Source organism: Lutjanus erythropterus, chromosome 20 (genome assembly GCF_056507025.1).
Source record: "Lutjanus erythropterus isolate fLutEry1 chromosome 20, fLutEry1.hap2, whole genome shotgun sequence".
NCBI classification, from domain to species: domain Eukaryota; kingdom Metazoa; phylum Chordata; class Actinopteri; order Lutjaniformes; family Lutjanidae; genus Lutjanus; species Lutjanus erythropterus.
Genome location: NC_139336.1, coordinates 3,904,726 through 3,928,347, shown reverse-complemented (window position 1 = coordinate 3,928,347; position 23,622 = coordinate 3,904,726). Strand labels below are relative to the sequence as shown.

At 36.8% G+C, this 23,622-nt stretch overlaps 1 protein-coding gene across 1 annotated transcript; it reads right to left on the bottom strand.

Moving 5' to 3' along the window:
* Positions 1-356: 356 nt before the first annotated feature.
* On the bottom strand, positions 357-17,223 carry LOC146308048 (oncostatin-M-specific receptor subunit beta-like). The gene is made up of 18 exons (XM_084746630.1): positions 17,031-17,223; positions 16,807-16,954; positions 13,119-13,270; positions 12,876-13,023; positions 12,482-12,754; positions 12,236-12,380; positions 9,761-9,900; positions 9,524-9,669; positions 9,271-9,424; positions 9,105-9,166; positions 7,879-8,086; positions 7,022-7,213; positions 5,196-5,297; positions 4,943-5,110; positions 2,849-2,977; positions 2,652-2,742; positions 2,360-2,528; positions 357-773 (listed from the first exon to the last, which is right to left on the bottom strand). The coding sequence occupies exons 2-18, from the start codon at positions 16,931-16,933 to the stop codon at positions 357-359; spliced, it is 2,823 nt and encodes a 940-aa protein (XP_084602756.1). The 5' UTR covers positions 16,934-16,954; positions 17,031-17,223.
* Between the last annotated feature and the right edge of the window lie 6,399 nt (positions 17,224-23,622).

The following is a 23,622-nucleotide window of genomic DNA, read 5'->3' as shown; positions in this document are numbered from 1 at the left end:
ACCCAGTGACACTGCTCTACTATATGTGTGTCCATCTCCATTTCAAAACTAATGTAATATTTTTCACTTCCATTTACTGAGCTTCCCTTGAAACTATGTGGACCCACTCTTGGGAGGCTTGCCTCCCACTTTGGAAACTTTTACAGTAGGAAATGTCGAGACCAAAGGGTGGACAGACAGACGCTACCCTCCTCAGAGCTATGCTGCTAACATGGCTAAAATGTGCTTAAAATACTGAAATGTGCGATTATGTCTGCATAATAAACATTCACAAAATTCATTTTAAATGTCCGTTTTCTTGCAGGATTATCATACTCGACAACCTTCTTATAACATTCTATCTGTGCATGCAGCAGCTATGTGGAAGCTGACTGTGGTAACATAATATAAGTGGAGTCACAGGACATCGGACTGTCTGGGTACTCTGTCATCTGGTTTTCAGTGAAGGTCTCTGTAGTAGTCTGAGGCTGGTATCCACTGGAGCTTCTCTCTAAAGCTGGTCTCTCCTGGAGCTCGGGACCTGGATCGGACTGCTGATCCCCAGTCTGCGGCACCAGGTTGTATGACGGGTTCGAAAACTCACCTTTGAACGGAGAAGACAGTAACCCCCTCTTCAGGGGCTGGTTGTAGTAACCCTTTGGCGTTTGTGCAAAAACAAACAGCATGTCCTCCTCCTGGCTGTTGTAACCTCTCTTTAATGTCCCTGAGGTACAGTACAGCTCCGATACAACCACAGTCTCTGCTTTGTGGAGTCCAAAAGGACTCTTCCTATCCTGGAAAACAGACAAATAAAAAAAAATAGAGAAGATGAGTGGTAGCTGGGTGATAGAAGGGAAACTAAACTTTATTTTCACCAATATTAAAGGTGCATTTAACCAGTTTAGGGTAGCACTTCCATAAAGTTTTGGGACTCAGAAGAGACACACTAGAATAAGACTGATTTTTAATATTTTTAATTGCAGGAGCATGCACACGGTGATCCCAGAGACATGGAGTCTAACAGAAACTCAAACATGGAGGCAGACTGTCATTGTCAGCTGATTGCACTTGTGTCGCGAGTGTTACTTGAAAAAATTCACATTAACCAATGGGAGCAGACCGGCTGACACATATACACTCACTCAATGGATGGATGATTTTTTTTACAGTTGCCAGGGGGTTGGATGACTGGATGATTATATGGGGGATTGGCTGTTTTTTGGGGGCAATTTAAAACACTTCAGGTAAGATAATGTTACAGAGTTGGTGATATTTATTGTGCGAGACAAGAGATGTAGTTCACCAAGCAGTTTCACACAAAACTAAATGGTACTATGACAAACTGAGATTTTTTTGACTTGTAAAATTAGCTAAATCTACAAACACTTGCGTAATTCATGGCAAATTCTTGTCAATGACTACCGTTCATATTTTTTCCATTAGGTCCCATGTAAGGGCACGTTGAAATGGGAGGGACTTTGCCTCTTTGTTGGCTGTTATGGGTTTTTGCGAAATATTCCATCATCATTTCCTCTAAACATTTTGATATTTAGGATTCAGAATGAGGGAGCCTCTGACAACTAACAAGTAAACTGATCTTCATGTGTAATATTAAAGTAGCGCCCCTTTAAGCAGGCTGTGTCTTGCCAAATGCGGATCAGTGGGGAGACCCACTTAGTCATATGTCATCTCACACGTGCTAGCAGCTAGTTGGGATATATATATATATATATATATATATATATATATATATATATATATATGTATATATGTAGCTCTAGCCTACCTTTAAATTTTAAGTTCATCAGATGAAATGTATTGAATGTTAAATGCATGCTCATGGACCACTATAGAGGGTTTGGAATCCCCCCACTATAGTTTCAAAAAATAGGGCCCCCAAAAAACATTTTGCATAGGTCCCCCAAAAATCTAACAAACAGCCCTGCCTTTAAGACGTTTTTTGTGAGAACCTACCATTGATGTCAACCACTTGTCTGTCGCATGTCATGTCACTACATCACTCACATGAGCATGGTGTTTTTTTTAAAATATGTTTTTAATATAATTAGCTTATTTTATTAGTGTCACCAAAGAAAATGCAGCATCTGTCTCATTTTGGCAGATGTTATAATGCAGATTCTGCAATTTTCTTAATGTAGGGGAGGCCTAGTGATTCCCATTTATTATAATTTCCTATAGGGTTAAATTTCTGGGGTCAACTTGAGAATTGTGATTTGAATTTGAGAGAAAATTGATTTTTTTTTGTTTGTTTGTTTTTGCAGATCTAGCCTCCTTTCCATTTAAAGTTCACTAGATGCAATGTATTAATTGTTAAATACATGCCCATGGACCACTTAAGAGGGTTTGGAATTCCCCTGACTATAGATTCAAAAAATAGGGGCCCCCAAAAAACATTTCGCACAGGCCCCCCCAAAAAGATAGAAACGGCCCCTGCCTTTAAGACATTTTTGTGAGAACCTACCGGTGATGTCAACCACTCATCTGTCAACACTGGCTTTGGGACTGGTGGATAGACTTTGTGTTTGATGCTGTTGGATAATAAGAATGCAAAAAAAATACATCAAACACTAGTTTGGCAACAGCATTCAAATGGCACCATCAGGCAACAACTGAGCAAATCACACAGAAAATTCATGCGTTGACTAGCTTACCATGTCCACTGTCTGTAGCAGACGAAAGTGATGAGAGAGAGGAGACTAAAAACAGTGACCAGGGAAATGATGACAGGCTTCAAGTTATCAGCTGGTGGATTGAGACAAACAGAACTGATGAGGAACAGGAGTAAATGGTTTGACTTTCTTCATTACTAGCACAGACGCAGAAATGGAAATGGAAAGAAGCAACATACTTTGTGTATTCAGAGTGGCTTCAATGAATGTAGTGCCACATTCTCCAACTGCCGTCTTCACCTTCACTGTAAATGTGTAGGATGTGATTTCGAGGTTTTTTGCTGTCAGGCTGGTGGCTTTAAGATCGTCTAAACAAAGAGAAAGAGATCACTCTCACTGTAAGCCTTTAAGGTCACAGTTTAAGAGAGTGCACTAAGTAGACACTTCACTGTAGTTTGGATTATTTGAAAGCAAAATATATTTTAGACATCTAAAAAATCAGTGTACCCAAGAGACAATCTCACAATCCCCTTTTCTTTGTCTTATGAGAAATAAATGAGATTCTTGTTTTGAGCTCACTGAAGAAGAAAAAAAGGAGCAAAACAAAAGAAAAGCAGATCTTTTGCAGAGCTCATAGGTGTCTCGGCGGTTTCTCCTTGTTGACCATATGGAGCAAGAACACTTAAATTTGTCCACTGAGACAAATTTAAGATCTCATTTAAGAATGTTTTCTTTTAGATCTCACTGTTATCCAAGAACTGATTATTAAAGATGAATTTCAGATCAGCACACTGAGACAAAAACAATAACATTTTAAAATCTTAACTTGGGCTCAAATTAGTCTGAGAGGCGAGACACAGAGGCTATTTCTTAAGAGCCAAATTTAAGAAATATGAGAAAATGGTCAAAGTCTCATATTGGTCTTAAATTAAACTAAGGCAAGACTGTGTTTTGAGCTTTCTCTGCTTTACTTTGCTCTCTCTCACTCTCACCAGAAACTTTTACCAAAAACAATAATTTTGCCCAGCAGCTGGATTTTTAACAGGGGGGACTGGCTCATGAACAACACTTTCTGTTCTGTATTTTTTAAATATTCCCTCTGTAGTTCCTCTGCAGCTTTTCCATGGCTTAAAAAGGCGGTTGCTAACAAGTGGCTAAATCAGACCGCAGAGGTTGTCTGGGACTATTTCCTGACGTTGTGGACATTAAACATCATCACTCACTTAGTGGGGGTGAAGTCACTGTGGTGTGGTGTAGTAATTTTCTTGGATTACTAATCCAAAATCCAATAGAAAAATTTTATTGGCTTTGTGCGTAGGCAACCAAAATAATGCTAAATTTTAGGGGCACGAGAAAAAATTGTTTTTCTTACGCATCGTGTGTCTATTTTTTATGATTCCTGAATCAATTTTTTAATTGCTGAATTGATTTTTTGTCTATATGAATAACAAGCGCTTAGTGTATTAGCTCAATGCTAATACACTAAGGTATTGCGAGGGGCAAACAGTGTTATGGCGCATTACTGCCACCTACTGTGTCGGAGTGTGAACTGCTTGAAGTTAGTGCTCCTGTGAAACTAGAGACGTGTACAGTTATGTAGTGACTTGCCCCACCATCTTGAGGAAAAGCAAGCCGGTTCTTAGATTGTTCTCAAGCTGAACCAACTGTGAACTGGCACTATCACCAACACCGAACTAGCACTAAGTTCTTGTTGATCGAACAGGGATATCAGAGGCTATAATTCAACTTTTTTTCCCATGGTTTAGTGAAACTAAACAAACAAAAATCACATTCGCAATATACTAGTATTGAATCAGATGATAAAATGTATCATCCCTGTCCAACTAACTTGGGAAACTAATCGGGTTGGCCTACAAACATGGGTTTTTGGTAATTTTGCTAACAAGGGGGATGGCATCCCTCTACAAATAGCCTTAAACTCTTATACTTGCCTCAGTCTGTTAGTTTGTGTTACTGTGTGACTATATTTGCCAAAGTAGTCCGGTTGAGAGAGATAATGGGAGAGTTGAGAGTGATATTTGGGTCATATGTCCCATCAGAAAAGGCTGTCTGATGGCAAAGTAAAGCAGTAAAAATATTCTAAATAAAGCGTAAACCCATTTTTTTAGGTGTCAAATAATAGGTTTCGCTGCTGTCCCTGTCCACAGCAGTACAATGACTATGGAAAAGTGCCTCATACAACCCCGCTTCAAGTAATCAGAACTGTCCCTTTAAGTTACTTCTATGTGTGCTAGCAGGTTCAGAGAGAGAAAGACATCTTTCATAGCATCATTTGTGATCTATCATCAGAAAAGAACTGGGTGTCATCTTACCTGTGCTGACATTCATGACCATACTGTTGTTGCCCAAAAGATACACGAGTAGAACATAGCCTTGGATGAACGCAGACTGATTTCTTAGATCTATAGGTTTCCAGGACACCTCAACATCTGAATACTTCTGTTTCCACTCCAGTGATTTAAAGAGTCCAACTTTTATTCCTGTAACATGGGTGAAACGCTGTTGGACAAACTGCTGACACTTTTATTAGGCAAACAGTGCTACACTAAAGTCAGACAACCTTACTTTTCTCGCGAACATAGCCCTCTCTTCTTTCTAGTCGCATTGGAGCTCCCTGGGTGCAGGCATACACAGATAGTGTGTATCTCACTCCATCTCTTAAGTTTTCTGGGATGAGAAATGAAAAAAAAAAGAAATGAGAAAAGACATTCTGGAATCTTCTCGTCATGTATCAAACATGCTACTGTAACACCACTGTTAAAAAAAAACAAAAAAACAGGAGTAATCTTGATCCACTTGTTTTTGAGAGCTGTAGGCTAAAAATCAAACCTTCCACTTTGGGGGAAAATTCTTGAAAAGGTTATTTACCATCAATTACATATGTATCTGTCAAATAACACTATGTTTGATGTCTCTCAGTCTGGTTCAGCAGTTCATCATGGCACCAAACTGCTCTGATCAGAGTTGTTAATGATCTTAAAGTTAGCACAGACAACCACAGAGTTTCTATTCTGGTATGCTTTGATTTCAGTACTATATTTGACACTGTGGACCATGTATTTATTCTTCAGCACCTTGAACACACTCTCAACTGGTGTTTTTCATATCTTACAGGAACATCTTTCTCTTTGTCTGTTGGTAACTGTGAATCTGATGAGGTTGATATTCCATATGGAGTTCCTCAGGGGTCAATTGTAGGTCCTCTGTTATTTAATATGTACATGCTTCCACATGGGTCCATAATACAACAATGTAATACTTCATGTCATTCCTATATTGATCACACAAGTGAATGATCTCAACCAGTGCGTTGCAAATGTCAGATTTTGGATGGACTTTTTTTTTTAAAGATTTATGAGGATAAAACAAAGATTTTTTTAAGTAGGTCCCAAGGCTTTTTTTTACTTTTACTCTCAGCATTTTAACACAAATGTCTGTATTTTCTATACCTTACATTTTCAAAACAGGCTTGTGACTTTAGTTTTAATGCATTTGAGGGGATTGTATCATTGCACGCCACCTTCCCAACATCAAGACAGACTTTAACTTAAATGAATGGGACAATAACACATAGAAAAGACAATTTCTTGGTGTGTCCATCAGTGCATATCACACATGCCAGATATAACAAACATGACATAAAAAATGACATAAAAGACTTAAAAATACAAAAAAAAAGTAACCAGATGAAAAAGATGTAACAAAACAAAAAACAAATAAGACAAAAACCATGTAAAAGACGAAAAAGACGGAAAACTGTCTAACAAGACGAAAATGATGCAAGATGAAAAAGACGTAACAAGATGAAAGCAGGACAAAAGACTTAACAAGATGTAACATCACAAATGACAGATGAATGAAAAATTATGTAACAAGGTGAAAAAACAACGTAATAAAAGGAAAAAGACAAGACAAAAATTACATAAAATACATAATGAGACAAAAATGATGCAAAAGATTTAACAAGATGAAAATGATGTGAGGAAAGAAGAAAACTACCGAAAAGATGTGAAGAGACAAGAACGGTGTAAAAGACATAACAAGACAAAAAAGAGATAAAAGACATAACAAGATAAAACAAGACCTTTTACTTTTGAGTACAATTCAGAGCCTGTACCTTTTCACGGATGTACAAAAGATAAATCAGTACTTCAACTTTTTTGTTTTAGTTTTTTTTAAACACAAATATGTGCACTGTAAATAATGTGTGTACTTTTGCCAACTCTGTATATATGTAATACTTCCTTTCTTACATGCTGTTTTCTGTTTTGTCATGTACAGCACAGTGAGTGTACACTTGCTTTATGAAATGTGCCATGTAAGTAAGACTGACTTGACTTGTTGCACAAAGAAGTGTAATATTGCATTGGTGGACAAAGAATAAGACTTACCTGAGGATACTCTGGCAGTGGTTTCACTGGGAGACACTTTGAGCCACTCCACCTCGCACTGCCCTGAGGCAGGACACCAGTCCACTATGTAGCCACAGCTGGCTGCAGGACTGGCAGACCAGGACAGGTCGAAGCCACCGCTGCTGCCGAGGATCCAAGAAGTGCTCTCTCCTTCTGCTCCGCCAGAAGACTCTGCGGAAGTTAGATTGCAGGTATTGAGGCAATAATTTGTAGATGAGACAATAGAGAAGGCAGACATCTCTACAACTGACACCTCCAAAGCCTTTTTGATTTGGGGTGAACTATCCCTTTAAAATCATCCTTTAACTCTGTACATGTCTTTGATAGAAACTTGTTTATCACTGTAAAGTAACCACACCTTTGCTGATCACATCCTCAGTGACTCAGTGCTGAATGATGATGAAATGTTGGAATTTTGGGTTTCAAATCTCTTAAAAGCAAGTATTCTTTCACTGCATGTTTCAATTCATCAGTTATGATTGTTAATTTCCTGACTGCAGGGGATCATGCAATCACTTGTATTCATGATTGTAAGGACCTCTGTGATTCCCAATTTTTTGAAAAACCTTGAAAAAGCTGGTGAACAGAGTGGAGCATTTAGTAGCTAAGGAGACAGATTCAGACCAAACCAGAAAAGCAGAGTGAATATCAGATTTATCTTCACTGGGTAGCCAGAAACATGACTGCTGAATTTGTAAATAATTCACGTTAATAAGGTGATAGTAAGTTAATTTGTGTTTACAGCCTGTTGTGTTCTACTTGAGTGGTCAAATAACCAGGTTTACAGCCTGAACTCTTCCCTAACTGTAACACGTGCAGCTCTGTTGGCTTCATACCTGGCGGGATGGTGATGGTCGAAGGAGATGAACTGCCATTTTTATTCCTCGCTGTAACCGTGACGATGTACTTTTCAGTCGTGTCCAGACTGAGAGTAAGGCTGGTCTTGTTGCAAACTCTGATTCTGTTTTCTTGTTCTCTCTCTGTGCTCCTCCAGGTCACTTCATAGTCTTCAATGTGTCCATGACTCTGGTTGGCCAGTGGTTCCTGCAGAGAGGTAACATCAGGACTTTAGCTTACCTGGAGATCATGCCCTCATTAACACTCCTCTCTAATGAGGCACCCTTTATAAAGAGTTTATATCTTGTAACTAATAGCTTTATTAATGGTTAATAAACTAATCTGTAAATGGTTACAAAATTATTTGGCAATGGTAAATCAGAAATGGGAAGCAACCAGGTGCAAATACTTTGTTAATGTACTACTCTACTAAGTAGATTATTAAGGTATCTGTACTTTACTTGAGTATTTATTTTTCTGGCAAATTTTTAGTTTTACTCGCTACACTTTAGTTTAATTTTACTGCATTTGAGGGGAATTATTGATTTTCTTTCTTGTTTTTTTTTTTTTTTTGCATAATTTTTGCATCATTTCCCAACATCAGGACTGATTTCATACTAAATATATGCAACAATTACACATAGAGAAGATGATTTCTCGGTCTGTCCATCAGTGCATATCACACATGACAAATGTAACAAGACAAAAATGATGCAATGAGACAAAAAAGACATAACAAGATTGAAAACTATGTAACAAGATGCAACACAACTTAACAAGACCTAACAAGACAACAAAAGACGTCACAAGATGAACAACAATGAAACAAGACCTAACAAGATAAAAAAAAAATCTTGGTAAGACAAAAAAATGACATAACAATACCAACAAGATATAACAAGACAAAAAATTACCTGATGAAAAAGACATAACAATACAAAAAATACATAGCAAGACAAAAAAATGATGAAACAAGACAAAAAAAGATGCAACAAAACCAAAAGCAATGTGACAAGACAAAAAAGATGTATGCAAAAACAGCACAACAAAGACAAAAAATGATGTAACAAGACAAAAAAGACATAATGAGACAAAAACAATGTAATAACTGATCCATTACGTATCATTGAATGATTTACTACCCATGAATACAGTCATTAACTGCAATGCAAAAGCTTTAAAAAGAGCATCATATTAGAAAGTGGTTTCCACTCATGTCACTTACTTTCCAGACGATTGTAACGTTGTTACGCTTCACCTGCATCCACACATCAAGAGCGTCTGGGACTGTGGGACAAATCAGTGACCAGAAAATGTCAAGACCATCTATTACGTTTCCAGTATCACTTAGAAGGTTGTTGTTTGTTTGTTTGTTTTTTTCCAATGCTTACCATCTCCCAATGTGTGGAAGTTGATGCTTTCGCTCCAGTCGCTCCATTTCCATAAATGTGGCGTTGTCCCACATTGTACTTTCACTTTATATCTCCAGTATGGTATCAAATCATTCAGAACAGCTAAATGAAGACCGACTCCAGAGGTGTTATGCTGGGAACACAAAATGCATATGACTGATGTAGGTCAGAACAGAATTTAATAAAAAAAAAACCTTGCTAATGTCTCACCCTCCTTCTTTTGTCAACTCACTATGGCGTATGTTTCATGATGGCTTATGTGCACTTGGCATGTCATACTGAGATCCCTGTACTGTGGCACCTTCCACGCCCACTCCACCGTCACATTTCTGGCATTCACATTTGAAGCCCTCACTTTCTCTGGCTTGTACATGTGCACTGAAACAGAGGACAAACAGCAGTCAGCTGAGTTTAATCATTAAAAAGAGACATCAGTGTTCGAGGAAGCATTTTACCACACAAGGTCTACCTCTTTTAGTCAGGTCTGCAGGGTCTGAGATCACCACCTTCCCAAGAACATTTGTTGCTGTTAACGTCCAGTTTGTCTCTCCAGCATCCACTGTCACGTTATTTATCTTGCATCTCCCTTTTGGCTTTTGTGTACAGGTCCTGAAATATAAATGCCAAGAAAATATAACTTAGTTTCACACATATATGCTTAATTGTTTTGTTTTTTTTACCTCAAATATGGAGCAAAGCAACATCATGAATTCAAGATCAGTAAGCAACCGAACACCTAATTATTTAATTAAAGAACCACTGAATATTTCAATGTTGAAATTTTAATACTTATGAATATATATCATCAATATATTTTACTTTGAAAACTACAGCCTGTTTCCACCAATGAGATTAACAAAAAGAGATCCTGTAGTCATTAGAATGAGAAATATTCTCAAAATGACAACTTAGTATCTAAAAATCCTCATTATTTTGATAATAAACCATCATTTTGACATTCTAACTTGTTAGGTTCTTGTTAATGTTCTCACTCCCAACTCAAACCACCTTAACGTTGTGTTTTTCATGTGCTACAAGACATATCTGGAGCGAATTAAGCAGTAAACACCATGTCTGAGCATATCTTGCATTTAAACTGATTCTGTCAGGCGGGCATGATGATGTCATAAACTTAAGGAACCAATCCTGTTAATCGAAGGAGTGGTGCTACACATATCATTAGCGGCGATGCCCAGCCCACAGGAGTAGCTGGATGTAGCTAGTTACAATGCTAGCAAGCTAGCAAAACAGAGGAGAAGCCAGGTGCACCTAGGGTGGGGGTTGGGGTGTGTGGGGAGGGTGGAGTCTATTTGCATATTCATGCAAAAGCATTTTGTATTGGTTAAAACACGACTGAAGGTGGACTTTAAGCTATAAAACTACAGATTTGCAGGTGCAGGGCACCACAGTCAAGTTAGCGATAATAAATATGCAACGTCCAGATAGAAAACAAAATACAGGTTGAAAGGTCACCTCACACAAGCAGACAGCTCTTTGGATTCTGTAGTTTTTAAGTCAGGACAGACAGAGTGGCAGGACTGAGAGAAAAAGTTGCAACTACAAATCAGTCTGCTGCTTCAGCACCGTGAATGTCTCCATTTACAGCACAGTTAGACAACTGGTATTTCAGAGCCATGGTAGTTTTTAACCTCAGACGGGTAAGTATCATCTAGAAGAGGTCGCTCAGTAGAGTGCAGATCCTCGTCCGGCAACAGATGATGAAGCACCTACTGCAATGCCATCACAACTGCCAGATGCAACCAGCGGAGATTTGTAAAGTTCAGCCAACATTAACATGACCACCACATACACACGTGGTCCTGAACTGAAACCTAACAAGGCCTGACTAGACATCAGACGTAAGAAAATACAATAACGAACAATAAGACATTAGGGATGTAACGATGCATCGTGAGACAGTTAAAAATCGATATGAATGTGGGACGACTGAAATCGGTTAAGATGAAAAACGAATCACGATGCAATTTTTAAAGAGCAGAGCATGTAAGACTGTGTGAGATCATCCCGACCGGAGAGAAAAAGGTATGTGTGCTTCTGACTTGGATATACAGTAATTTTGCGCACTTCAAACTTAGGAAACACTTTCAAATTCTGTTTCCTGCACTCACAGTAGTGTTTATATTTTTAAAGATAAATATTTTCAGTCATAATTTGTCTGCAAGCTTATTATGTTAAAAAAAAAAAAAAAGAAAATATCGTATCGTGAAGCCAGTATCAGAAATCGCATCGAATCGTGAGTTGAATGTATCATTATATCCCTATAAGACATACAAAAAAAGACAAACATGAGACAAAGAAGACACAAGAAGACAAAAAAGACGTAATAAGATGAAAATGACACAAGACAAAAAAACTGAAGCAGATGTTGATCACTTGCGGCCCCAAGTGGCCGGTTAAGAAGAGTGAGAAGTCAGCTGTCACTGGTCGTATAAAACAGAACAGTCAAAAAATAGAATTACTTTCTCACAGTTGTTTGTCTCCACCATCCATGTCTGTCCACACTCATATAATGTATGAAGACTAATTTAGAACTAAGATATAAATTACGGAGGACTGATAGAGAGCTGGACATCATGACGTCACAGTGAAGTTGACCTTTCACCTTTTTATCCTTTTAGATTTTTGTGTGTAATTATATTATAAATAGTATGTGAATTCTTGAGTTATGACCACAACTGTTTTTAGCAAGGTCATCATGGTCTTTGACTTCCAAAATTTAATCAGTTCATCCGTGAGTCCACGTGAACGTTTGAACCAAATTAAAAAAAAAAAAAAAAAAAATCCCTCAAGGAGTTCTTGACATATTGTTTTCACAAGAAGCCAATACTGCAGACCCAGTGATCACACACTCACACACTCACACACTCACAGAAGTGATCAGAATAATTATGTATTCAGTTGCGTATAAGATTTAAATCCTCACATGTTTTTTTCATTTTCCCCTCCAAGTAGCTGATAATGTGTTCGACTCTTGACCGATATGCGGGTGTCTCGTTCTACTTCCCAGCGACACTCGACAGACCGCAGATCTCGGGTTTCACACTGAAGATCCCTGTCACCAGGCCTGTCTGATATGCGTAAAAAGAATTGCAGCGTTTCTTGACAAGGCATATTTAAGACTCAAAAATCACAATCTACACTATCGTACACAATATTATGTCATACTTACAGCCAATATAAGCACAAGCCCCATTTTCGCCTGCAGTTGTTCTACACATCACGTTAGTGCAACTGTTTCCTGATGGTTTGTTCAGGTCAACAGTCACCAAATACATCTGATCGCTGACCCGGGTTGCGTTCATACTGGAATCATTGTATCCATGCAGAAACATTGTGTTGATTTTTTTCCCTGCTTGCACAAAGCAGCAGAATGTGAATTTGCTGCCAACCTCCATCACTTTGTCCTTTGGAAACACCCCAATTTGTGACTTGTGTATCCCAGCTAAAGCAAAATAAGAAGGCATAACAAGCATGTGAAGGAGAGCCATGACTGTCTCATGAGTAAGAATGATTGAGCTTGAATGTTTTTGCTGATTAAAATATGAAGTAAGGCTGATATTAACCAGGGAGAGTCTGTTGTTGTTTCCACGGGCCTGCTTGGTTTTTGTATCGGGACCTGAGCCTGACTGAAGCGCATTCCAACACCAGAGTAGACGTCCAGTTCCAGGAGTGAGTAGATCCTGTCTGCTCCGGTGTCACGGCGACTTCCTCCTGAAACATTTTCATAAACAAATCAGAGGTCTGTTGGTTGGACTTTTCCAGTTACTGATATGGAAGTCTGCGGCGTTTGGTGTGTGAACGCTTACGTAATGTACTTGCTCGTCCGCTATGAGAACCAGCAGCTCGTAGATCAACCCGTCCCGTAGTGATGAGCAGGACGGCTCGTCCTCCCATGTTACATTGATCATCTTGTCAGAGCTGGTGGCTGTCACGTTCTGAGGTTCACAATGCAAGACACCTGAAGAATACAGATCATAGGAAGTGAATTTAAAGGACCGTCTTTATCCTGACCAGCAAAGAGACAAACAATAATACACAGACAGTGGTACAGCAGTGATAGGACACCATGATGGCAGCCTGATGGCTTCATTATGACATTATTTGGCCTTATTTTATGTTTCAAAATAATATCATGTAGCTGGACAAGGCATAAGTTAACATAAGTTTAATAACAATAAACTATAAACTTTATGGTAACACTTAAAGACTATATTAGTGTTAATAACGGCATAAAACACATATTAAGTGTTAGATTATAAGACATTTATAATAGGCAGTCTTAACTTAACAGTCTACCTATTATGTTTCACCTATTATGTCTTTGTTAAACCTTTACTACACTTTTGTTGTTGCTTTATTAGCAGTTCTTAGCAGAGGAAAAAAGCCTCAAATAGTAATAACTAAAGAAAACAATGGTAACTGTTAACAAGTGCATAATAAAGGATGAATTAACCTTAATAAGCATTGTTCACACTTTAGATCCGGTAACCCCAAAATGAATAGTTAACTGTTAATAAGTGCATAATAAAAGATTAACAACTGTTAATACATGCACAATGAAGTAGGTGGGAAAGTTAGTTGACCTAAATAAATATGTTCATAATGCTGTTACAAACAGATATATGAAACTTATAAGCCTTTTATTAACATTTTCAAGCAGTCTATAAACTGTTAACAAATGTTAACAGACTGTTAATAAATGTCTTATAATGTAACAATGAACATGTTTATGATGCTAACATTAACACTTGCAACATCTTATTAACATATAGATGTTAATATGCATCTTATAAGGGCTTCATTACCTGTTAACTAACACTTATTACAAGCACCTTAAGTGTTACCAACATTATTTGTTTTACACCTCACATACAAGAAATGCAGCCCAAAGTACTTACTCAGAAAACTGACATGCACAACACAGCATAAAAATAACTTCAAAATAGAGATAAAATTTCATAATTCATGTAAAATAAGATGAAAATTAAAACCCATGTGTAAAAATGAGAAAAAATGAGAACAGAATACATAGAACGTATCTTCAGAATCATACAGCTGCAGTTAAGTTTATTACCATTACAACTTTTAAAAAGTACTTTTGATCGTTTGAATATTGCTAAACTTAATTTGTGTAGCACTTTTCATGCAAGAAACGCAGCCAAAAGTGCTTTACAGCAAAGAAATTACACACACCAGGTGCTTCACATAAAAAGGCATAAAACAAACATAAAAACAGGAGTAGAAATGAAATAAAATGAGAATAGAATAAATAGAATCTTCAAAAGGATAAAATCCACAGCACAATAGCAGTAAAAATAGGAATATGTAAGATAAAAAACTGAATAATAATGAAATTGAAGTTAAAAATAGAGTATATAGGATGCATAGAGTCAAGGAAAACAGAACATTAGTGCAGCAGTGTGTGAGTGTGAAGCAAAATGCAAAGCAGAGTCTGAGGCCTGAGGCGAGTCACAGCCACGAACTAAACACAAACAGCCAATCAGCTCTCGGATGGTCTCATTAGCTTACGTAGGTCATATTGGCATCACTATTAAATTAAAAAATGTTGTTGTAGCTTTAAACTTCAAACTGACAAAAAGAATCCTGTGTTTTTATTTGATTCATTATTAATGAGTAATGGATTATTAATTATTAACATGCTCAACTATCAGTGAAGGCAGTCGTTCCCAGAAACTGAGCTGGGACGCACAGGTGGGACATGGGAGATTTTATTTGGGTCTCCAAATAAATAAAAGACTATGGAAGATGTGTCCTTTTTAATTTTGATTAAATCCACTTAAAATGTATATTTTTATATTGATGAGAGGAAATAAAAACAATGAGATGGTCTGTTAACTCAGCCTGAATGCATTTATTTCTTATTTATGAAATATTTAACGTGTATGTTTTAGGAAACATGCGGCAAGATGATATAAGGTGATGAATATGGCCATGAAATGTTCATTTATGCACAAATGAACTCTTCCCAAGGCCTGTTGTGAACTGAGTCATGATGATTTGTCATTTTTAAAAAGAAAAAAAGTTTGAGGAACACTGAGTTAAGAAAAATGCACAAAATCTGCAGCCCTAGTTAGATTAACAAATAAATTATACACCACATAAATAAATCATTTTCACTAACCATACACTGTACATATTTCCAGTGGTGGAAAGAGTACTGAAAATCTGTACTCAAGTCCAAGTACTGTTACATTGCTAAAATATTACTCAATTACAAGTAAAAGTACTAATGTTAGAAATATGCTTAAGTAAAAGTAGAAAGTATTTATTGCAAAAACTATTTAGAGTATTAGTTACTTTTAAGCATCACAGTCACCTCTGCAGACTAGGGTTGCAAATTTTGTGCATTTTCCTGAACCAGTAGTTGAAAACGCTACTAATTGATTATTGATTGACAATCTTTTGGATACTAAACTCATTTTCTTTCTTTCTTTCTTTCTTTCTTTCTTTCTTTCTTTCTTTCTTTCTTTTTGTCATTTTAAGTCTAAGTTTAAGTTTCTTTATTCAACAAATGGTCCCACCAGACAAAACAATGTCAGATGAGGTGCAATTACTTAAATATATATTAAATTATATATATTATATACTTTCTAATTCTAATATTAAAATAAACTATCACCAGATTAGTTTTGTTCTGTGAGGAACACAGTGTGTGGCCAGTTGCATTTTAGAAAAGAAAAAACATCAACACCTGACTTCAAAGTTACACTTCACCTAAAAGTAACAAGTAACAACAACCTTCCTAGAAATGTAGTGAAGTCAAAAGTACAATATCTGTCTTTGAAATGTAGTGGAGTGAAAGTCAGAAGTTTACAAAAAAAACAAAACAAAAAAAAACAAACAAATACTCAAGTAAAGTACAGTACTCAAGTAAATGTACTTTGTTATCGCCCACCACTGCCTGTTTGTGATCAGATCACTTTTATTCGCTACTAAAATGCAGATGAATGGTTTGAAAACAATTCACATTATACTCAGTACTCAACTATGATTTTAAAAGTAAGTAGATTACATCCTGCAATGCATACTTAAGTATGAGTAAAAGTACAGACTTAAAAGTCTACTCATAAAAGTACAAGTACCCAAAATAAAACTACTTAACTGCAGTAATTTGAGTATTTGTAGTTAGTTACTTCCACCCCTGAGTATTTCTTCATGTTATTCCAACAGATGTTTTGGTCAGTGGAGCATGTCAGTACAAAAAATAAATAAATAAATAAAAAATCGCTGTTACAACTAAAAATGTGTTTAAAAATCCGATTATTATTAAACTAAACAGACTGCATGTACGCTTAGAGTCTAAAATAAATGAAAGCAAATACAGAAACCATTGTCTTCTCTCAAATACAATCTAATTTGACTTGGAAATAAACCAACATTCTCATGCTATTAATAGTGTCATAAGCTGACACTACATTACACACTACACTACTTTACAGCTGTAAAGAATATCTGAAAAGATGACATACTCACCATTTTGTTGTCTAGTTCCATCCTGTATGCTCCTGCAGAACAGTGAGACCAGTAATAACCATGTGATCATTGTTGTTAATCCGTTAAACTTGTCGGCAAGTCTTTGTGGATTTATCACGTTCGTCATGGGAAAGACAACCAATACAACCTGTGGAGACACATCAGTTTGTCCAGTGTCAAAATAATATATATCCATTTTTAAAAGGCTGAATTCAAATACTTACATGAAGAGGTCTGACTGGTTGTTAGAGCTCTAACACAGAGAGCTCATTTCATTTGATGACTAGAAGAGCCAAGAATCAAACTTGAAAAAAAACAGCAGTGTCAAGTCACTCCCTAAAGCCACACTCCCTTCAAAAGAAGCTGTAATACATTCTTAGGAAAACCCATTTGTTGTTTGAGCTCATAATGGTTGTGAAATCCATGTGGACCTCTGCAGGAAATGGAGTGTGCTTGCTGGTAATCGTGACTCACAGCAGCCTGAACAGACATGCCAAACTTAGACATGGAATGTTTTAGGATGGGAATCGAGGTTAGAAAAAAAACTTTCAGTTTCTCCAGTGTGGTGGGCCCACATCCTGAGAAAAAATCTGTTTGTTTTTTTTCTTTTATGGGTTCCAGTGCCAAAAACTATAGAGAGGAATCAGGAATCTGTCCAAAATGTTCTCTTAGTAAAAACACTTATTATTATTGTTATCCCACATCCTTTATAATATGAACAATAGGGTTCTGTGATCCAGGTAGTGTTTCACACAGGACAAACACGTCCACACTGGGAACACAAAGTCCATAATGTTTTAAAGAGACAGAGACTTAAAGCATGCACAATTCTACAGAGCCCCGAGAGGACACTCATTAAGCACTCGAAATGCTGCTGATTTGTTCCCACATTTTTGGTTAATTCAGGGGCACAATTTACAACTCATTCCCATGTTTTGGTTAACTTTTGCGCACGAGATAGGTCTATATATAGTAGCCAACGCAAGAGACCAGCCTTTATTCTCGGTGCATGAAGAGCAGTGCACCTGTTTCAAGTATCCTGAGGCATGTTTTTTGCACAGAAATATTCTGTTCTATATTGTGCCCACAAATTAACCAAAAATGTGGGAACTAATTATATGTTGTGTTCATGGATTAACCAAAAATGTGGGAACTAATTATATGTTGTCTTCATGTGGGAACTTATTCATGTTGCGCTGACGAATGAACCAAAAATGTGGGAACAAAATGTATCTTGTGCTGTCTAACTGACCAAATTTGGGAACAAATTATATGTCATCCTCTCAAATGAACCCAAAAAATGGGAAATGATTATATGTTGAGCCTATAAATTAACCAAAAATGTTTGAAAAGGAATTGTATTTTGTAACCATTAATTAACCAAAAATGTGGGAAATAATTGTACCCTATGGTCACAAATTAGCCAAAGATTTTGCACCTAAATTATGGAGCTAAATTGGGGCCAAAAGTTTTGTACTTGAAAAAATAAAATTTTAAACTGAAAATTCAAGTTTTGATCTTGAATTCTGAAAAATACATCAGTGTATTCAAAATAAAAATAAGTGCACAAAAAAAAATCAGGTTAAATATAATTAGGATTCACTCTGGTAATTCTTTTGAATAAATCATTTATTTTAATTTTTCACTTTCATATGTTTTGATATTTGAGATAATATTTTTTTCACTTTCAGATCTTTATTTTTCTGTTTCAGACTTTTGAAATTTTCAAAAAAGGCGATATTTGGATAAACCTACCACATATTTAAGAATATAAAACTTATATAAAGTGACATATTAGCAGTTTTAGCCTTACAGAGAAAATTAAAACAGATTTAGCCGTGCAGGATATTCCTGCACGCCGTGCAAATGGAAGTTTGTCACTGACATCAGTTTTTTCACTGCCAATCACATGGTGTAGTCTACATAAAGTGTTGAGTTGAATTGTTTTAGTTCCTACGTTCCCTGAAGGTAACGTGACAGGTGAAGGTCCCTCGCCTTTTTGTTAAGCTGTCTGTCATGATTCCACACCCCTCTCAGTTGATGCCACGCCCCCCATGCAAAATCCGGGCCAAAAGTCTGAAACTGAAAAATAAAGATCTGAAAGTGAAAAAAAAACTGAAACTGTAAAAAATAAGATTTGAATCTGATTTTTTTTTTTTTTTTTTTTTTCAAGTACAAAACTTTTGGCCCCAATACAGCTCCATACTAAATATCTTCTTCTCTCGAATGATCCAAAAATGTGTAATTGTATTTTGAGCACATAAATTGACCAAAACTGTGGTAACAAACTCTATCTTGTGCCCATTAATTAATGAAAAAAATTGGGAACAAATTATATCTTATCCCCACAAATTAAACAAAAATGTGGGAACTAATTATATTTTGCGCCCACAAAATAACTAGAAATTTGGGAACTAATTGTACGTTATGGCCAAGAATGAACCAAAGATGTGGGAACTATTTATATCTTGTCTCCACAATTTAACAAAAAATGTGAGGACAAATTATATCTTGTGGCCATGAATTTACTGCAAATGTGGGTTAATTATATCTTTTGACCACGGGAACAAATTGTATCTTATCCCACGTTTTGATGTCCACTCTGGAGCTCCATGCAATGTCTAAACACTAAAGTCAGCAGTTTTTCTGTCAGCAGTTTACTTGAATATGTTCCTCAAAATAGTCCTGGCAGTGGACGGTTTACCGGAGGAAAACTAAAAGCAGAAGAGGAGGCTGTGTCCACCCGATAACAAAACTGCAACAGGAAGTAAAGTTGGACTAAGCACAAGTTGTTCTAGCTGCTGAAACTGAAATTCAAACATTGTTACTGTTCAGTCCATTTCTCTGTTCATAACACTCATTATAATCAGAATAGAATCAAGCATATTACATAGTTATAACAGTGCTCATGTTTGAGGAGGCCCAACATGGGTGACACCAAACTTAAATAACTTAAAATTGATGTGACACCAATATTTTTTGTTATGATTTACAGATACTGAACTGTTATTGATCATGTCTCAAATGAGTATATGATTTTGACACATACGTATCATTTTTAGAAGAAAAAAAAAATCATATAACACATACAAAAAAAGCAAATGTGAGTACCATTGAATGCACAATATGTAAGTCCTGCCATTAGAGGTCTCTCTCGTGTCAAAAAAAAATAACATAGGACATATTTTGATGCCATCAGGATGTAGGGTAGGATCATGGGAGTTGGTATCCTCACCACTCTCCGCATAACTAAAGAAAATCAGGCAGAAATCATGTTCATGAAGGAGGTTGTGTATTACAGTTTTATTCACATTAACCTCAAACACGTTCGATGACTTCCCTCTTCACTCTCTGATGTGTAGCGTGTTTTCACTGACATAACAAGTAGCAACCAGCTAGCAACAGCTATTAGAAAATGCAGCATTACCTTCAATACTGCAGATTACACATTTATCTAGGTCTGACCATTGTTGGAAACATTTAGGATGTCAGTGAACAACTCAACAAAATATATAACATATGTAACATTTTTAGCCATTTTAATACGGAAATGTTACATATTATAGCTTTAAATAAAAAGGTGTCAGTACTGTGGTACTGTGGTTGAGAATTTATTTTTAAATTCTTTGATAAAATACTAATTAAATTAATAATTATAACTGTCAGGGTGTGTCTTTAAATGTTGGAGGAGGTCACTCGTGCTGCGGCTGTGCAGCACACTGGAGAAAAGTAGGACAAGATCACGTTACGTTTCATTTATGCCACCCGCTCGCGCAAGTTTGATGCAGAAGAGTGTGACTGCGCACGGCTGCGCGCTCTGTTCTCATAGGGTTCCACAGTCATGTGACACGAGGGAGCTAAACATGTCAGGTGTTTTTTATACAAGGACTACAAACTCCAGCTTTAGTGAAACTATGGTGGTAATGTTTTCAATTCACTGTTAAATTCCTGCAATTTTGGAGTTAAATAGCCCACATTTGATTTCATCTGGAGTTACTGAAATACAACTTTGCTTGCTGTTTTAGTCTTAGAGGCTGTTTACACCTGGTATTAACATGGATTTACCCAAGATGCATTGAGATGTGATTGTTCAGACTGGATTCAGAGGTGGCTTGAGCTACATGTGACCACAGTCTCTCAGCAGTGTGTTCTGGACCACATTCAAGGACTGCCTGCTCAACTGACATCCTAAAATCTGGTTTAGGAGTATTTGATTGACTGTGATGCAAATGGGATGTCTGAGCTCTCAGCAGATGATTTCACCATTAAAATACTAACCACAATATTCACAGACTCACTTAAAAAATAGCACAATTTCGTAAATTGCTGAGTTAAGAGAAAGTTTATCAGCTTTGTCAAACACTATCTACAACAAAGTCTTAATCATCTCTGCATTCTTGTAAATGCCGCACATTGTTTCTTTCCTTGTAAATAAACACTCAGTTGTTGTTGCAGCATCTCTGTACTGCTGGCTACTCTTAAGTGTCTAACATTTATTAGCTGTTTGAACACTGTTTCAACTGATTTCACCATTTACACTACATTTATGACAGAAGACATTTTATTCATGATAAACGTTAAATTTAAGGTAACTGATTTAGCTGCTTATTTGTCTTTGTCACCCAATTTTAAGCGATGTTGATTAAGAAGAAATTTTATAAACTTTATGAAACACTGTCTTTGACAAATGCTTAAGCATTTGAGCCTTCTTGTAAATTCAGCATTAATACGACACATTAAGTTGTTCCTTTACTTTTAAAAAACACTGTTTGACTGTTTGGACACTGTGTTTGAACAGTTTCCACCATCTGCACTAAATTTATTGATGATAAATGTCAAGTTTTACATATACAGTAACAGTAACCACTGCAGCGGTTTCTTTGTTGCTAAACTTCCTTAAACAATTGTGCAATTCTGTGAGTTGTTGAGTTAGGAGAATCTTTGTAAACTTTGTGAAATGCTGTCTGCAACAAATTCTTCACTTGTTAAATCTTCTTGTAAATTCGGCACATTATCTCCATGAAATTGTTTCTTTGTTTGCATAACAAACTTTGTGTTTGTCCCAGTGTGTTGGCTGAGTTACTGTGGCTCCCACTGGTAAAAACAGGATACAGCTGCATGTTCAACAATGCAAAAGGTAATTCCAGGTGTAGAGAGCCTCCAAGTTTCTCCAGCAAGCCAGTAACCTCTGGTTGTTCATGCACGGTTGGATCAACGTGAAATGAGGATGCCAGTCTATGCAGAAAGAAGACAGAAGAGCTGAGGAGGGATGTGGGATAGTAGTGAGGGACTGTGAGTAAGAGGTCAGTGGCAGTTCATGGGTGAGCAGAGTGGAGCTCATATGGAGAAGTGAAACGGTAAATCGAGGGTCAGGGGGGTGGAGACGGGGCCCCTCTGTGCTGGTCAGTGACAACATATGGGTACATTTACAGCAGTGCACTTTTTTCAAAGCATGAGGGATTTTAGTTCTGTACCAGTAAAAACCACAGTGACTGTCTCACATTAAAACAGGAACAAGAGACACATTTTGAGGACATTGTGAAATACTGTGGGATCGTGGGAGGTGATTACTAATCAGAGGTGGGAAGTAACTAAGTACAAACGCTTTGTCACTGCACATAAGTAGATTTTTTAGGTATCTGTACTTGAGTATTTATTTTTCTGACAACTTTTTACTTTTACTCCCTACATTTAAACACAAATATCTGTACTTTTTACCTCTTACATTTTCAACACGGGCTTGTTACTGTAGTTTGAATGCATCTGAGGGAAATTGATTATTTTTACTTTGCATCATTTTACGCCACCTTCTAACATCAAGACTGATTTCAGCCACAATGGATGGAACAATAATGCATTGAAAAAGGACAGATTCTTAGCGTATCCATCAGCACCTATCATGAACGACAGCTGCAACAAGACCAAAACAACATAACAAGATGACAAACAATCTAAAGGACGAAGACGAAAAAGACGTAACAAGACAAAAGAGACATAAGACGTATCAAAACAACATAATGAGATGATTATTAGCTACACCAGCTACAGTTTTGAAATAAATGCTTTTAATTTGGGAGGAAGTGTTGAACAATTTGAACAAAAAAATCATTGCCAACATCCCCCTTCCCCCGTCACATGCTTTATTTTTACATTCAGAATAATTTTAGTTATGAATATTAATAATTACATCTCCTCTATTAAACACAAGTTCACTATCTTGCACAACAAAACATGGGTGAAATGCTAACTGGCCAACAAAAGTCAATCAGTCAAATCTGACATCTCTACCTGAGGAAGATTCATTGATTTTGCAGTTTTGCACAAATTATTTGACACTTGACACTTTGATTCTGACTTTTGGGACTCTCAGTGGTATGAAAAAAAGACAGTGCCAGAGATAGATGCTGATAAACTTAAGTATTGACCAAAGTACACTTTTGGTGCCCCGAATGTAAACTTAAAACTCTTGCAAAAGGCAATTTAACGAAACTTCACACAGCCTGCCTGAACTCCCGCGTCCACTCACTCTGAAATTTGACAAGTGCTGTTCACCGTTTTCATAGATTGTTGAACTAAAATGAGTGAAGGAATCGAGGTGTTTGTGGAGCTGTAACCTCGTGCTGGTGAACGCTGGCAGTGTGGGGATACAACCAACACTGTAAAAATGAAAAAGCTGAGAAAACTCAAAATTTCAAGGTATCTTACTGCAATAAATACTTGAGTTTTGAGCCCAACTCAAAAAGTATTTACAACAGCCAATCTTTTGTTGAGATAATTTACTTTTCTTCATTACATCAACTTGAATCTTGGAGTTTT